Below are 18,756 nucleotides of genomic sequence, written 5' to 3'. Positions count from 1 at the left end.
GATATTAAACACACTTAATTCGGATGACGCTTTCTATTTGATAAACGATCAGCAAAAAAATCTAAAATTATTAATTTAATAATAATATTGTAAACAAAAATATCGTGTAAACGAAAAAAAAATCTAATATGAGTTTGAAGTTTTACATTTTTTGAATAGCACCCAATGGAAGTTGTGCCTCATTTTGGCGAAAACTGAAGTAATTTTGGCACTGACTACTAGTGCTCAAAAAAAATTTAACAACTCTTAAAACTACGTTAATACTTTAACTTAGGATTAAATTAAGTAATTTCCTTACAGCCTGTTTTCTATAGAAAAATATTTTTTATATTATAAAAATATATATTCTAAAACAAAAAGTAATTTTTTCATGTAACAGTACATATCAAATTGCTGAAAATAGACAAGGATCTATATATATAGATTATTTAAAATCTATTTTCCTTCGGTCTTAGAAAAAAAAATACTATGTAGAGATAGAGTCAATAACTTGAAACTTATAAATTTGAATACTTTGAGTATTAAACCTAATCTAGGGCTCTATTTAACACCCATTAAATATCTTACTTAAAAAATAGTAATTTCCACTTCCTCATTTTACAAAAAAATCTAATTTCAAGCATTCTTTTATAAAGTTTATGTTATGTATGGGATGTTGCAAAGCTCTTATATAAGGTTGATAAGGAAGGTCTTGGACATGTTACTTTGACCGTCGTGAACTAATAAGAATATTCTGGTTCCTTAATAATGAACCTTATACTTAGAAATATAGTCATAATTCAACAACACTTATCTTATGGGCATCATTTTGTGATAACATACAACCATAAACATAAATGTTTGTCTATTATAAAATTAACTTAATAAAGCCGCCATGAAGATAATTTAAGAATAAAAAAACTTGATAATAGAGTTATAAGGTACATGTTTTTTTTTCATTTTGACATTTATAAGTGTAAATATTAATAAATGAATTCGGGTTTGACACGCGAATTACAATTATTAATTAATAACTTGTGTCTTAGTATTAGTCAGTATTTGAAAGAGGATTCGTTTTCAGGTAAAACAGTTGTTTCGATTTGGAATTTACATTGATTGGTGATTTAAGTTAGTATGCCGTTAGTATGTATGTAGTTTTAGTTAAGATGCCAATATGGGTGTTTATTCCACCAGGAAAATTCAGTACTTATTGTTATTTAGCTAAATTGTTTAGTCACGTTTACCGTTTTACATGTGAAACATGTACACCTTTAGCCGAACTAACAGTGTATGTTACTATTACCATGTTTTAGAAACATTGTAACCATGGCAACAATGTCTACTCAACGTTGTATAATGGATTTTGTATGTTTGTCTGTTTAATTAAGAACACAGGTTACATAACATGTCCAATATGGTTTGCCAGTTACTGTTGTTGGGCGCATCTGGAGCAGTAGTCGTTGTAGGCGGGGCTTCCGTAGTACATGCAGAGCGGAGCCCTGCAGGGCTTCGGGGAGGGGGGCCGGTCGTCGTAAAATGTCGATTTGGACAGGTAAAGCGTTCTGTCCTGGAAATAGATTGATCACATTTTTAGTCTTTGGTTTACAAGGGGTGTCTCTTTAACGGTAATAAACGCGATTTTAGTTCATTATTTACATAATACGACGATTGCTCTGTCGCATGACGAAGATGCAACCGTGTTATTTCACAATTATATAAAGTGTTTCATATACCTATATATTATAAAGAAAATTCATGAAATATATATATGTATTTAAAAAAAGTTATGAGAATCATGTAAAAATGTGGATACGTAATTTGATATCGTATATATTTTGTAGTAATAAACTTAGCTGGCCACACCGAAGATTCGTGTGTCATTCTAGTAACAAAAAAAATCGGTTCTAATATCTCTTTTAAAGTATTATTGTATTCGTTTAATAAATATTAACTGTGTTTTATGTGTATTTCCTTATTGGTTAACATTTCTGTTCATATGTTTTTATGTATAAATGTTACACGGAAATAGGAATATTAAATTTTTATTAATAAAAAATGGTTGTTTGTAAAGTCCATTTATAAACGATAGTTTAAGGTGACAACGTCAAAACAAAACATTGATGAAATAATTGCATAGTATGTAATGCATACTTAAAGTTTTTCGAGTGGAAGATTTAGATGCGGCGTAAGCGTGAGCGTAACGTGACAATGAATCATACTTTTACTTGCGTGCAGCTGGCGTTAATCGGTTTATTAGACTTGACAAGAGACAACAAGTTGACAGATACTTATACTATGATTATATCTATGGTAGTCTATAGTTGGCATGACATTATTTTTTATAATTCATTGATGTTATTATAAATATAGTATTTAAAGTTTTGTTTAAATTAATATTTGTTAGCAAACGAAACAAAAACTATACTATTTATGTAATTATTATACAATGTGCTAGCGGTTTGAGCGTGCGCCTTTTAACTCTCGCTCGTACTGTGAAGAAAAATCACGTCAGCGAGTGTCAGACACTAAAGGCTGATTAGGGATGAAGATTTTTTTTTAGCAAAACACATAGAAATCTGAGGCAAGATGATTGTACACTTATAACTTACTTGTGCCGGTTTGACGGATCGCGCTGTGAGAGTATTCGCGGCTTGGTGGGATTCTCTGTCCGCTTCGGTATAAAACTGGGACCTTCCAGTCCCATACCTCGGAGCGATTTGGGGCTCCTCTCTCCGATTCTTCTCCGATGTGTAACTAAAGACATTCACAAACCGTATATAGGGACGCTGAAGAATTTTCTTGTTAATAGAGAAATTTGTATGGACAAGTCAATCCAACCAAAGTCGAGTGTTTTAGGAATTTAGAGTAAGTATTTACGCTGTATTTATCAAGAGTTTTTTTTGCATAGACATTATTTAATTCGCATAAGGAAACCAATCTATTAAATCTAACGAAATGCGCTTATAAATAGATTTTTTGCACATCGATTTATATGTTTTATTAATATTGTTTTTATTAATTTTATTTTTGATGTCCATTTACATTTAAACAACGACAAACGACACGTAGAAGTGATTACTTCTAAACTTTTGTATATTATTAACTTTGATTAATTAGCTATTATTTAACTTAAATTACAAGAAAATTTTAGTCTGAGAATATATTTTACTGACGTCACACGTAATAATATCGACTGTGTCTAATATAATATTAGATATATTACAGTACTAGCAGACCGGCCAAGCGTTGCTGTGGCTAAGGCTTTTGTTATATTACATAGTAGTAAACTATTCAAGGGAAACGGTAGGAGAACATCAGTTATTGACACCAACATGCTTTATTGGTGGTTATGCCATTAAATTGTAGCTTATGTGAAACGTTGGTACTTTCAACACAGCGCCATCTGTTAGAATTGTCAAAAAGAAATCAAAGAATAAACAAATATTTTGCAATAAAATAAGATTGCGGGTATAAATTGAGATGTAAGCTATTCTATCTTTTAAGTTGGATCAAACTACACAGGGTGTGCAAAATTGATTGATATCGGTTTGGTAGTTTAGGAGTCCATAGCGGACAAACAACGTGACACGTAATTTATATATATTAAGATTTAATTCTAAATCCAAATGACTCACCCAATCCAGGCCTCATTCAAGTAATTCTTGACCATTTCTTCCTGAACTGGTGCCCTTGCAGCTAAAACTCTGCAACAGAGGACCTCACACGTCTGCCTCTCCACCAGATGCTCTGGATTACTTTGACTGCCACTCAGTTTCCCAGTTAACTTCGCCATGGAGCCGAAGTTCTTTTTCAGTTTGCTACTCATTGACCTACAATATAAGCACACATTAAAACTTAAGTCTAATAGATGTCTCTTTCTGTTCAATTGCTGCGATGAAGAGACAGAATAAAAAATTTTTTTTACCTAAACCGGCTCATTAGATTTATACTTGTGGTTGATAAATTCTATTATAGAATGACATCAGAGCGAAAATAGGCTTATATACTCTATACGACTCAACAGATCTTGGTATGGCCTGAATGTTTCAGAGATCTTACATATATGTATATTATTTATTTCCACATCATTATTCTATGTTATTAATTAATTCGATAGAATTAGTAATAACTGTAAAGATAGATATAACTGATATTGTCTAACATTCTATCTAAAAAAAAAACTTAAGACGAAACGCCACGATGGTTTGTGACTTGACGTAATGTCATATAATGCTGAGTTAACCTCAATATGTAAAAATTTGATAAATTGGCGATGCTATTATTTTTTATTTAATAGTTTTTAATAGTCAACACAAATTCTTGGATATGTTGTTTTGATAGTAAAATCTGATTAGAACAAGCGTTGATTGTGTAAAGAGATATCATTAGGGTCCGTTCAAGTATTACGTAAGCAGATTTACTTAATATTTGTAGGAATCCTTGAAAATGTATTTCGTTTTCAAGCATAGACAATGTGTGTGTAATATGTGTAAAAAAGTAAATAATTACTGTTGACGTATTCACCAAATAAGACAATAACTTTCTTTATATATCAACTAATTGCATATTAAAACAATTCAAATTGCTCATTACTAATATAACACATAAACATACCGGATCAATAAACTAACGCCCTCGCTAACTCTCAGTTAAAACATTACCTGCCAATACTCCCAAACTGCTTCGCAACAGAGTTCATCTGCTTCGAGCTCTTAGTCGAGAGGGCATCCAAGGACCTTCTCAACTCTTCTGGAGGATGGCTTTGGAGGCACTCCACTCTTTCCAAGTCCAAATACGCCTCCAACATGGCGGACCGCTGAAATTCATCTGGCAGGAGGTTGTTTATGGTTTTTTGATCTGGCTCTACATCCCAGCGGAACTCTTCACCTGGATCAACGTTGAACCTGGAATATATACAAAAGTAGTAAATACATATAGGATTAATAAATTAGAATCTTCTTCCAATAATGGCTTAGATACTAATTATTAATATTAATCTTAAGGCATTTAAAAAATTAACCTCAATTGTTATGTTTAGAGAATTTAAATACACACTTATCAGTAACAATCTTGTGACGTTTGAAATTAAATAACTATTATTTAATAGCAATTACTGAAATAAAATTATGTAGAAGGCACAAATACGAAGCATAGTTTAGCAATTTTGTTTCTATTTTTAACCAACGTAAAAAAGAGGTTATATTTGTTCACAGGGAAACTATAAAGTGATTGTTTCTTCATTAAAATCAGTATAATCAGGCCAAGTTTCATCGGCCCAGTAGTTAAAAATATGGGTTATCACGTATTTTTGTAGAGATTTGAATAATATAGGTAAATATTCAGAATAAATAAGTCTATTTTTTATTACTTTTATTTGTAAAGGCTGTTTAAGACGTGAAAACACAACAAAAAAATGAAAGAGAATGCGACACAAACGTACCACGTGGTCACATAATTATATTAATTTATTTTAGTTATTTATTAAAAGTTAAGTTCAATTTAACTGAAAATTTTGCAGTTAAAATTTAAATAACCTGAACTCGACTAAAGGCACTATCAACAGTATTGAATTATTACCTGATCGGTAAAGGATTCTGTGAAGGATCTTCCAAAGGAACCCTGGCTCCATCACTTGGCAGAGGCTCACAAGGCACCAGGGCTGAGAAATGACCAGCGTCGTACGCCAGCAATATCGGTGCCTTACTGCACGAAGCTGGTTCTAGTTCAAGGGGTAAGTAGATACCGCCGAATGGGATTGGGGCTATGGGATCGCCACGGAAGTCCTTAAATTAATAAAATATTATATATAAATTAATAAAATATTATATATAAATTGACGCGTTTATAATCAATTTATGATTTTTAAATTCTTTGATCTATAATGAAATTAAATTAAATCTGGTTAATGTAACATTTTAAAAGTGTTAATAAATAAAATAATAATATATATCTATTGTATGAAATTACGGCGACTTAGACTTAAAATAATAATAAAAAACTTTTTCTTAAATAGGAAAGCTGTGGTTATTGCCTAAATAAATTATGTTGTAGTTTCTGTGCAAATAAATGAATATTTAAAGACACAATCTCACAAAAAAGTCCTTTTTTATAATATGTTTTTTAGGCATACCAACATAATATCACACTTAACTCAAATTTAATTCTCTACTATTTCAGAAAAAGGAGCTTTGTTGGCCTAGTGACTTCAGTTTGAGCTCTCATCCCTGAGGCCGTAGGTTCGATCCTCGGCTATACACTTATGTATCTGTCCGGTATGAACGGGTATGTATCCAAAAATCGATGACGTCAGACAGAAGGTCCTACTTGTCTATGAAATAAAAATGATGAAAGAAACGGATGCTTTGTGCCAAGATATAGGGTTGTAGTCTACTGGCTTATTATTTCAAAAGAAACTTACCCTTAAAGCAACATCAGCGAAGACGACAACCGGCCGTCTCATAACATGGGCCAGCGCAAACACGTGAAGTTGTTCCAAGCCCGAATAGTGCGGTGCAGCGCTCGGCTGATGTTTCGGTCGCGGTTCCGTTGACGCCATTTTCACTGATTCAGTCCATTCCCGTTCCCATTCCGCTTCAGATAATGTTAGGCCGGCCGATTTTAGGGAAAGGCTTTCCGACCAGCGCCAACGGCGACGAATTGCGTCTGGGGTGATATGATTATTAAATAAACACGATAAGACACAATTAATTAATTAGACTGACTAAATATAAATCCTAGACAAGACCATACAACAAATAAATTAATACAGATCTAATTACACAATCTTAGTGTTACATAAATGCAATAGATGGAGCTAGTAGTATTAGTCGGTATGCCGACCGACCGTTGACGCTTCTGCAGGCCCAGATATTGCTGTAAAGACATGGAGACGCGAGCTCCAAGTGTCGGATTGGCAAGCGGTATTTGCAAAGGTTTTTGAAGGCACTCTCTAGTTTCGGAGACCAAGGCTCACTTTGGATCGCTACGCCAGCGGGGTATTAAAACAGCATTAGATAATAATTTTAATAATTTGTGGCCAAGTCGCCTAATGCGTTGCACGAAACAAAGACGTGCAAAAGTAGCCGCTTACTGAACTCTGTTATCTTTGGGGATTTCTGTACCTAAGTCTTGGCTTCCGAGCTTTCCACTTCTTTCTCACCAACCATTCTCTACTACTATTGGGAAATCCATGGTTTATTTTTGCAACTTATTACTAATGTATCAAAACAGGGTTGTTGAAAGACGGGTTTTCATAGCATCACATGAAGGTATTCCATTCCTCGTCATGTAAAGTTTTACAATGTTTATCTTTATAAATCTGAATCCTAATAACAAATCGCAACACAGGCGACTAAAAAAATTGCCCGCCTAGCAAACAATTATAATGCAAACTTATTGGTAGCACATTCTTGAATTTGATATTCATTGTAATTTAAGAATTCTATTCAGATTTTTTTATTATTTTGTCATAGCTTTTTAAATATCGAGTTAATATTTTTTATGGTCTAATGAGTTATAAGGCACATAGCTAACTGCTGCATCTTTAACATCTTCGTCAGCCTAATCTATCACTGTTATGGTATGGTTAATAAGTCAAAACGAATTATTATACTAATTAATTTAATTTATATAATACAAGATAGATATTTAGAAAAATCTAGAAACTCACCTGTGAGACCCTGACCTTCCTCCCCTGACAAAAGTGTCTGTACTTTAGTTCTCAAAGCCAATAATCTATCATGGAAGCCGTACGCTGCCAACGATGCTGCGTGAGGAAGACAGTTACCATCACCAGATGTCGCTAGCGGCAGGAGTCTGGGGGCACCTGGTACTCGACCACGCCACCAGTTGAGAATACTTGCGGACTCTAAGGTCACTAAAGTAGCTGTTTCGAGGAGGTCCTTTTCGATAAATATCCTGTTAAATATTTTACATTTTATCCATGACAGCAACTACGTATCTTATTTGGATAATTAATTTTCATTAAGGGTCTGTTTCACAATGTGCGGATAAGTTCTACATAAGTTCCAAATTAGCTATTTTTTACTTATTGGTAGGATAAATACTATTATTGCGTTTCACGACTGTCAGATAGCGCTATTCGTTACATAAAGTCCATCATAAGCTATAAGTCCGATGAATGTCAAATAGCACAATTTATCTTCCAAATAATTTATGTGTTGCATAGCTATTTGGTACTTTATCCATACATTGTGAAACAGACCCATAGTTTCAAGAACTGCCAATAAGTTTAGATAACAATTTTAACGTATCTGTCAATACGTAATAAACGTAAGAAGTACTGTATAGTTTAATATACTTGTATGAGCCAAGGCTGTACATTTTGCTCACTCAGGGTTTCTTAGTTTTATAAGCGTGGCGATTTCCTAAATCGTCGGAGTGTTATATTGCATTCATTCGTGACATACAAACATTTAATTTTTTCGCTTATATTCTATTGTTGTACGTGGTTAATATAGAGTAAAACTAAAATCCTCTATTATTTAAAACACCATGAAGACCCAGTAACCGTACAATACTAAACAGCGATGTCAGGGAGAAAACTAAGATCACAAACGCGCTAACCCACGCCTTACATATTGCAAGGTGTACAGAGAAAAGATGGATCGCCGAAGTCACCAGTTAGGGGGCGTCCATAAATTACGTGAGGTGTTTTTTTTAATTTTCTGTACCTCCCTCCCCCCCTGGTGAGATGTCGTGAGATTTTATTCAACCCCCTCCCCCAGCCCCCAATCTCACGTGAGATTTTTCAAAATGTAGGTTTCTTACGTAAACGCGTTGGATTGTTACTGTAAAAAGAAAAAAAAAATTGTTTCGTGCTTTTATTTACGACTAAAACAAAATAAGTGAAATGTTGAGCGATTAGGTATGGAGTTAGCGGGAAGTTGCAGAGATAGCCTGTAGGGTCAACCGTTTTCCAAATTTTTTTTTAAGTAGAAAAAAAAATGCGTGATATTTTCCGAGACCCCTCCTCTCTCCAACGTAAGATTAAATTAGATTTGACTCGACCCCCTCCCCCCCTTAAACACCTCACGTAATTTATGGACGCCCCCTTAAAAGAAACGTGGGAAGACCACAAAAGCGTTGAGCTGACATGATAAAGGTTTCTGGGTAGAAATGGATTGAGGAAGCAATGGACATATATATGTCCATTCCAAATGGAAAGTTCAGGAGAAGGCTTTTACCCAAAAGGGGTCCAGTAATAGAAATAACAATAATTGGCATAGGTCATAGACTAAGTCAATAATAACAAAACAAACACCCATCTGATTTGTAATGTTTTATAGTATGGAATTAAAGTTGTTTTTTTTTATTATAATCAAAGGGGGGGAAAATTTGAATTTGATGTATTTTATTTATATTTTTCAATAATTATCAGTCATACAATATAAAAAAATACAATTTTAAGCGCACTACAGGCGAAAAAATATTACTCCACAACTGCCGCATATAAATAATTCGTTATCCATCGTTACTTTCGCAATAAAAAATAACTGCTGAAGTTTAACCTTCATTTTAACCTTGGTTTCTCCACCCTTTGTATTAAAGCTTTAATAAAGGTTTGTGTTTTGTATATTATACCCAAAAGGTTAAAGTGGACTGACCAAAAACCCAAGGTGAAAATAAAATCCACCGCATACACGATACATTTTTATCTATAATAATTTAAAAAACTATAAGATCTATGGATGTTATAAAGAGATATTATACATACGAATATTGCCCATGAAGTACGGAAAAATTGGATGTTTTGAAGAATAATTATTAGCGGCTAACGTTCGTTGTCATGTCAATTAGTCCACCAAGTAGATGAGCCTTGTGTCTACCAAAACTTGTTGGATCATTCCTTTTATTGATATTTTTTACAGGAAATATTGCATAGCTTCGAGATGCATGTACAGAATTATAGACAAACGTTTTACGGTATTTACTTCTTAATTAACTTGGTAGAAGAAATAGAAAATACAATATTTAATGTGAGCAGCACTTATGGGCAAACATAATATACACGAAGAGATAAAAAAAACGTGTGGCACTCGGGGACTGCCGCGGTTAAGCTATTGCATAGCATTTTTATCAACTTATGCAAATATAATTATTTATTTATTTTTTGTTTCTGCAGTATTTTTTCTTTGATATTAATTCAATCTACCACTCTACCAAAATTAAAGCATAACACCTAAGGGAAAAAGAGAATCGATTTGAAAGTGTGAGGGGAGAACTATGGACCTAGCTCGTTTATCAGAATGCTTAATGGATATCGGTGAGTTAAGTGAGTGAGGGTATTAAGATTTTTTTTATAAGTGTCGTATAAGCGAACGCCCTAACGGTCAGACATGGCGTGTCCTATTGGCCAATTGCCAAACACATGCGAATAGATAATCGCGATGACTGGATATATTAGTTATAGACACGAAATTTTACTTAGAGTGTTGAAAGTTATTTACGAACTGACTCAGAAGTAATAAAATCCATTGCTCTAGTCATAATAATGCGATTCGTTGCAATACTATTTCTAGAATGTTCGTTGAATTAACATGATATTGTAATCCGAGTATAGATAAAATTAAAGCAATGTTTAATATGTGCGTTTGTTTACGTGTTAGGCTAATAACCTCCGTCATGTCTTTAGGTGTGGAATTTGATGTTTTTTAATAGATTTTTCTCTGTTGAATAATCAATCTTTAAAAAAATTACCAGTAAATAATAAAGAAATTTGACTGAAGCATGTTTTTCAATAAATGCAACACAAATATGCAAGGCAAGAACATTACATTTAATGGTTAACGTAATAGTATATTAACGAAAGACTACATGAGAAACTTGAGTCGGTACCATTCTATAAAGCTTTTGCAAGAAACACACAGAGGGTTGAAACTAACATAGGTATAAACAGTAACGTAACGAGATTAATAGACACATTTATGCCACGAGAATGTAAGTGCGTGCTCCTATTTCACCATGCCTCCTGCTGATAGGGGACAAGTCTTTGTTTTTATTTATGTTATTATTATTAATTACTTAAAATGTCATGTGGAACATGGTGTAATGGTTGCAGCTCCTTACACACGTTGTGTAAAAAAAAAAAACATGGCGATTAAAAAGAGTGGCGGAGAGTTTATTGCCAGTTCTTCTCTTCCGTTCTACGCCCTTGATTTGAGAACTGGCAGTAAATGTAAAATTAGAATCATTAATATTTATTTCTTTAATGACGAATCACAAGTGTACATTGTGTTACCTACGTGAATAAATGATTTTTGAATTTGAATTTATGATTAAATTTACCTGAAATCTGTAGGATAGACTGATATATCCGGTAACAGGAGTATGTGGTCTGAGCTTAGTGTGTTCAAGTCTGGTTCTGTGTTACTACGTAACGCCCAGACGAGACCTTCGTTATCTGTGGCACGTGATATGCCTCGGGAGAGTTTTCGACCTGAAATTATTTTAAAGTAAACACTAATATACATTTCTATATATATAAAAATGAAACCCGTTTTCCGTTGTCACGACATAACATGAAAACGGCCAATTTTTTTTTATAATATTCATTGAAGTACGAGGATGGTTTTTACGGAGAGAAAAATTTAAAAAATTGAGTGAAAAAGTCTAAAAACAACACTTTTCTATATTCCCATACATAATATTCGTAATAATACTTAAAAGTAAATTTGAACTTTAATACCATATCATAAAGTTCAAGTGTTAGTGGGGGGGTTCCGGGAAGGTAAATTTTTATTTTTTGTCTTATCAACTTTCTTTTTTTTATCTTAGCTAGACCGGTGTCCCGAATAGCAAAATAAGTATTTAAAAAAAAAAAGATGTTCGCCAGGCCAGCTAGTAATTAATAAATCTTACATTGATTAACAACATTAGTGTTGCCTGTGAATTTAGAATTACTTTTGTGATTACAAGCACATTATTTAACGACTGCTCACAAATATATTGTAGAGAAATCTGAAGGCCAAATGAAACATAGTCGAGCCGAGTCATCTACATATATTCGTTTTTTAAATAAGATTATCTATTTTATTATATAGGATAGTGCGACCAATAATTGTCCCAAATATATAAGAATGCTCTGTCTTTGGGAAAATTTTAGAAAACAAACAATTGTCGCTGGAAATCGAACTTCGATCTGTCATAAAATAATTTATCATGCACTACGTATATATACAACAAGATTATAATTGATTACAATAACTGTAAAAAATTTAATTTGAAAGTAATTTAATTTAACGAAAAAATATATGTAGTTATATTCTAAGCATTATAGTAACGATTTTCTAACAAACTGTCAACATTACATTCTTATCTATTCGGTAGATATACTTACATTCTGGAGCCGGTGTAAGCACTAGATTAGACGGTGCTGAGTAGGACATAGCGAGGTCTAAAGTGCTGACTGATCGTTCTGGAGTCATTACGTCACCGCCCGCCCTAGGCCGTAACGTTACTCGATCTATGAAATATAAAACCTCTATTTATTCGTCATATACTTATGTTATACTGTAAGTTACGAAATACTTTACTGACTTTTTATTTATTTAGAAAAAGATTTTTTATTTAGAAGGACTTTGGCGTAGCAGTTAATGTATCTTTAAAAGCAGCAGTATTCTCATTAAACTACAGGAAAATTCAAATCCATTTCTATATATTAAGAGTCTGGCCATCGACTGTACAAACTAGGATCTTAAATTGTATCTTAATTCTGTAGTACTTGGTAAAATTAATTTATTAACAAAGTATCTCACGAGGGTATTATTAATAATAATTAGACAGTCTAATTGCAGTATTAACTAAAGTACTCATCGTATCACGTTCCGTCTTTATAATAATAGTTAGTAAAATAGTTTCATGAAGATGGTTTTTTTTTGCAAACAACAAAAAAAAACAGACAAGAAGTAGAAAAAAAGCAGACAGGAGGCTCGCCTGATTATAAGTGATACCGCCTATGGGCACTCAATGCCAGAGGGCTCGCGAGTGCGTTGCCGACATTTAACGAATAATAATATGAATGGCTATTTAATGCTTTAAATAAGTACGTTTCAATAATACCTTATATCTAATCTCTAATGTTGTACCTATTTATTGATAAAATAACTATATTAAGTACTACAACAGTGGGTAGTTGTTTTACATAGGCGCGTATGTGTAAAATGTAGTATCTCTTTCCTTTTATAAGTTGGCAAGGTAAGAAATAATGAATACTTTTTGAAACCAGTATTCCCTAAAACCCTTGAGAAATATAGAATTGAAGAGCTATTTGATTTGCGAGGATAAGTATTTGAATGGGGCCAAGATCGGATAACATTTTAAGATTTCAAGGACAGACCTATTTTGTTAAGTATTTTCCGCTTCATTTACATGCACGTACTTCCTTGTAAATATTTTAAATATTTATTGTTTCGCTTATTTTACTATTATATGAAAACCATATACGACGACATGGGTATAAAATACATTAACTAAGCGTTATTCGCGCATAATGTTATTTTTAAGTTATTCAATAAAAATAGTAGATTAGAATATACTGACTAGCGATGATGTTGTTTGGCTTCAATTTATATGAAAAACATTTGAACGTTTATAATTTATTCGTCATATATTTAATCATTAATTTCAAGACAGATTTAATGCAAAATCCTTATTGTCTTAACATATGTTTTATAAGTAACTAGCGGCCTGTCCCGACTTCGCACGGGTGGAAATTTATTTTTTAAACAATTGATGATATATTCTTTAATAAAATAAAATAAAATATGTTTATTATGGAACATAAGATACATGTATCACTTATTCCACGTCATTAAATTTGAATTTGTAGGCATCCCTACTCATCGGCAAAGAAGACAGAGGGTGTAGGCCGAGAGAAAAAGCCGGCGTAAAAACCTCTTGGTTCTCTTTAAAGAACTCTCGTTACTCTTGTAATATTATAGCCTATATTAATCAGTGATAATGTAGCATTCAGATGGTGAAAGAATTTTAAAAATCGGTTTTGTACTTTTTGAGCCAATTTGTTACAAACATACATACAAATCTTTCCTCTTTATAATATTGGTATGTGTATGGAGAGAGTATTAAACACTTCTAAATAATAAAACAAAGATGCCAAAAACATTGTACCAAAAATCTACATGTTTTTGGGTCAGCGTGATGTGTGCTAATCTAATTTTAAATTTTAAAACGGTTACTCACAATCCACTGTGCATGTTTATAAATTTACGTAAAATTTATATAACAATGCTTATAATTTCAATGTTATACAATATACAAACTTGTTTGAATGTGATGCCATTTGCAAATTAGCATTTAAATTGATCAAACTTTAAAATGCTTATTTAACAGATCGATGCAAAAGGCAAGTAATGTGGTTTTATTTATAGTCTGTATAGTAAGCATTTACGCAATATATGTGATTAGCAATTTTTATATGAACACTTGTACATTTGTACACAAGACAGCGATATATTCAAGACGGTATTTGTATTAGATTGTTGACCCATAACAAAATATGAATCGTGAGACTTATTCTATAAATTGTTTTCACTTGCTCTTTTGTATGCTACGTATATTGTATTACTCTACACTTATAAGTCAAATACTGAACAGGGGCAAAATATGAGTTGAATGTTAATAAGTCTTCATGACAGCCTGTCATGCAATTCCCAAAGGCCGCAATCCTTTTCACTGAAATAACAACGCGTACCGAAAAATATATATAATTTATTTAAGAATACAAAATGACTGTACGAGCCAAGGCTGTATTTTTTGGGCTTTCTTAGTTTTATAAGCGTGGCGATTTCCTAAATCGTCAGAGTTAAGGCCCGAGAGTATTGCCAGACGTAGGCACTCTTCAACTGTGACATTGCATTCATTCGTTACATGGCAATTAACATTTAATTACTAGCTGCCCCCGCGAACTTCGTTTCTCCTTAATGTGATTTTACTTTGCCTACCTTTTTAGTACATACCAACATGGAAAGTTTTGCTATGCTACCCCAGAGACTGTTCGTGTTCTGGAATGAAAACTTTTTAGGTTTTTCCTGTGAATTTTTAATGATCAAGACTTTCAGAGATCAAGTCATAAGATTTTAATCAACAAATAAAAAATAGGGGTTGATCGTAGAGGGGGGGATCGTGAAAATTAAGGGATGTATGTAGTTTTGTATGCTGTATCATAAAAAGTAAAAGTTGTTTTAAAATTCATTTTTTGGGGTGAACACTTAAGGACCTTTATCACTAAGGGGTTTGAAAGATAGATAGTAGCCGATTCTCAGACTTACTGAATATGTATTAAAAAAAATCATAAGAATCGGTCGAGCCGTTTCGGAGGAGTATGGGAACGAACATTGTGACACGTGAATTTTATATATTAGATAGATTACGCTTATATTCTATTGTTAGTCGCGAGTGTTTAATATAGAGTAAAACTAAAATCCTCTATTATTCAAAGCACATCGATAACCCAGGTACCGTGACTTAAATAAAAATAAATCAGTGGCGCTACAACCTCTTTAGGTCTTCGTCTCAGAATTCTAAATGTTTTATAATCATTTTTCAATCGAATAGGCAAGGTGATCAGCCTCCTGTGCCTGACACACGCTGTTGACTTTTTTGTCTAAGACATGTCGGTTTTCTCACGATGTTTTCCTTCACCGTTCGAGCGAATGTTAAATGCTTAGTACGGTAGTACTTACACAGGATTAGTTTAACTGAATTAATGTTTCAACAAAGCAAGGCTCTTAATCTGTGCTTCGACCGGTAATCGAACCCCAGTACTCAGTCCCTTTATGAAACTTAGCACCGTCTCTTACATATAACCTTTTACAATTATGTACCAAAAACATAGCATTAAAACATTGTAATCTATAATTATTACGCATCATGAAGTAGATACCAAAAGGCACTGCTGTTCAGTAGGTCACAAAATGGAGCCTTCGATTCACAATGGGACCGATGGAGCGTGGACAGGATGCGATAGACATAAATACCGTCACGGCATAATGCTTCGATTGTACTGCAGATTTGGGCTGATACTCAAATTGTATAACTTACCATTAATAAAGATTATACAGAACGAAATATTTCTGGTAAGTTAAAATAATTTCCGTCATAAAAACGTAGTCAATAACAAGGTCCTATCGCTAACACGTAGGTGGACCATTCAATTGCAACATTTTTAGTATTCTAAAGGTTATTTATTTCACTACTTCCGTAGATTATGCGGTAAATAGTTTGAAGTATGTATAATAGGTATGTACTATGCATAATGTTCAGGAAATGCAGCCAAGTGAGGTTTCCCTTTATCTTACAATGTTTTTTATTACAACTTAGCCACAGCGGCTAATAGACTAGTCATGAGATATTAACAGTGCACAAATGTCGACACAGAGAAACAACTCCTCTCTCTACTATATGACTCGCAACCTGATGTAAGAAACCCCGGTAGATCGAGACTACGATCTTATGAAGGTTGCCAAGGAACTCGTAATCTTAGGTGTTCGGAATTAGACGCAAGAAGTCAGAGATAGATTGTGACGACAAAAATTAATAGCCGAAGCTATGACCCTAAAGGGGCTGTACACCTGATGATGATTCTATAACGGTTAAACACTAAAGGACGGATGTCCGACAAGATCGAAGCACAGTGCTAATGGTTTAATGTGCTTATCCGAGGTACGGAAGCATGCTTACTTAGGGCTACCACTGAAGTTTTTCTTAGTAAAATAATAATGAAGTATTTCTTATTTTCAGATACATAGCTAAACCAATAAAAATAAAATACTACCGTCTGTATGTTTATCAGCTTCTATCACCATTTTTTTAACCCTGGAACAAAAAGAATTCTTTAGTGTTTGAATATTTTGATATGATTTCATTAACATAAGCCGTTGCTACTACCATACACTAACAAAGAAAATAGTTCAAACATCTGGCCTATACTTCTTTTTTAGGATTTTACGCTATATGTATGTGAGTTAGTTATATGATTTCTAGGGTATAATAGTTGAATAGAAATTCTGATGAAAACTTATTAGCCATATAAGTCCTCATAAAAATGTTCAAATATAGTATTGTCTTTTATTAACATAACCTTTACACATTTAAAGAAAAATCTTTTTAACCGGATTAAAGTTATGATTAGAAAGATATGTTAAATAATTGTAAATTTATAATAATAGATAACTTTAATCCGGTTAAAAAGTTTTTTCTTTAAATGTTCAAAGAATTATTTATTTAAACGGATATAACCAACGCTTTCTGAATATTTGTTTACAATAAGTCTGCCAAGACCAAATATGAAGTATGAAATCAAGGAATAAACACGCATTATGGCGGTGACATATACCGCCTACACGACGCTCAAAATAGGTATCAGTCTATAAATACACAACCAGCATAAACTAACAAACCATGTTACTTTAAGATTTTTATATGCACTAACGATGATTGAAACCAGGACAGGGGTCTTGCTTTACTGGACTGTGACCATATTTTAAGATCTGCTCTCATATCCATGACTTACAGAAATAATTAGAGATTTGAGTCATGTTTTCTTGTTCACTTATGTATTTATAGAGAATGTTTCTTCTCAATTATTTTATTGGCATAGTTTGCATTATGGTCTACTATTATATGCAATTGTTTGTTTTTTGATAAGCTTTGCATTATTTAATACAATTTATTATAAATATTTTTTTTTAATTGAGAAAAAGCTTACCAACGCTCTGCACACTGACTGACACATTGGTAAAAACAAACACTAAATACAATTTTTAGTGTGACAAGCACTTACAGGCAAACATGACATACATATATATAGGGATCATAACCTATTACAACACAAACATAACTAACATTACAAAAAAAAACAATTACTAATCAAAGAAAAAAATTCAAATAACAGAAAACTATGCAAAACTTTGAATTGTTTTGCAATATTTAATACAATTTATTATTAAAAATTGCATTAGTATACATATATGATGAAATAGGTAACATCAACTTTTACTATTAAGGTCATTCATTGATTTAGTTTCAACATTACATCATCGGCACCTCGGTTTTTAATTCTTCATAATTAACGACAACGGATATTTTTTTTTTATCCAGGGCTATATTTGGTAGTAAGCTGATCAATTTTAAAGAAAGCATTGTTAAGTGTCTATCACATACATAATCGTACCTAATCATACCGATACAAAATAATTTAGTATATGTTACATTTAAAAATAATTTATTATGTAACATCATATGAAATACACTTGCAGAGAGTTGTCATTATATTAAAATAAACATTGTACAAACAACATGGCAAACCAACCAAAGTTGAGATGTTTAAAGCAGATAAATTTTTATATATATAAGTGCAAGGTTTGTTTAAGTAGAACTGAAAAACCCCAAATTTATTTTAAGGGGCTTTAGAAGGCCTATTTCACAAACAAAATCTTGTGAATGATTTTTGTAATTTAACACATTTTTTTGTATGGGACAGGAGACAAACAGGGGTTAGCTGGTGTGTTGCCAACTTTTCCAGGAATGGTAGGCTTGAAGGCCCCTAAATCATATCCAATAGAGGTGGTACGTGGCAGAAAGTGCCTTAAAAAGCACTGTGTTGTGGAACGCCAGATATCAAGGTGGAAAGGATGGAATTTTGCATTTTGCCTTGACATTCAATGATGAAATTCAGCTGTAGGTATATTAAATTATTATTTAATAATTCAATTAACTTATTGTAACAATTGTTTATTA

At 32.8% G+C, this 18,756-nt stretch overlaps 1 protein-coding gene across 1 annotated transcript; it reads right to left on the bottom strand.

The window, feature by feature from the left end:
* Positions 1-477: 477 nt before the first annotated feature.
* On the bottom strand, positions 478-16,922 carry LOC125050420 (OTU domain-containing protein 7B-like). Its single transcript, XM_047650267.1, has 10 exons — positions 16,793-16,922; positions 12,338-12,463; positions 11,287-11,437; positions 7,649-7,896; positions 6,398-6,642; positions 5,557-5,762; positions 4,641-4,883; positions 3,615-3,809; positions 2,589-2,733; positions 478-1,546 (listed from the first exon to the last, which is right to left on the bottom strand). The coding sequence occupies exons 1-10, from the start codon at positions 16,887-16,889 to the stop codon at positions 1,406-1,408; spliced, it is 1,797 nt and encodes a 598-aa protein (XP_047506223.1). The 5' UTR covers positions 16,890-16,922; the 3' UTR covers positions 478-1,405.
* Between the last annotated feature and the right edge of the window lie 1,834 nt (positions 16,923-18,756).

This window comes from Pieris napi, chromosome 6, assembly GCF_905475465.1.
Source record: "Pieris napi chromosome 6, ilPieNapi1.2, whole genome shotgun sequence".
Lineage (NCBI taxonomy): Eukaryota > Metazoa > Arthropoda > Insecta > Lepidoptera > Pieridae > Pieris > Pieris napi.
This window is presented reverse-complemented; position numbering and strand designations above follow the sequence as displayed.

What these genes read in the sequence shown, in the direction of transcription:
- LOC125050420 (XM_047650267.1), bottom strand. Translation starts at nt 16,889, where the DNA reads ATGTTAATGAAATCATATCAAAATATTCAAACACTAAAGAATTCTTTT. An exon ending in CAGAATCCTTTACCGATCAG is followed by an intron (nt 4,884 to 5,556) that starts GTAATAATTCAA and finishes TATATATTCCAG; the next exon opens with GTTCAACGTTGATCCAGGTG. An exon ending in GATCCGTCAAACCGGCACAA is followed by an intron (nt 1,547 to 2,588) that starts GTAAGTTATAAG and finishes ATCTATTTCCAG; the next exon opens with GACAGAACGCTTTACCTGTC.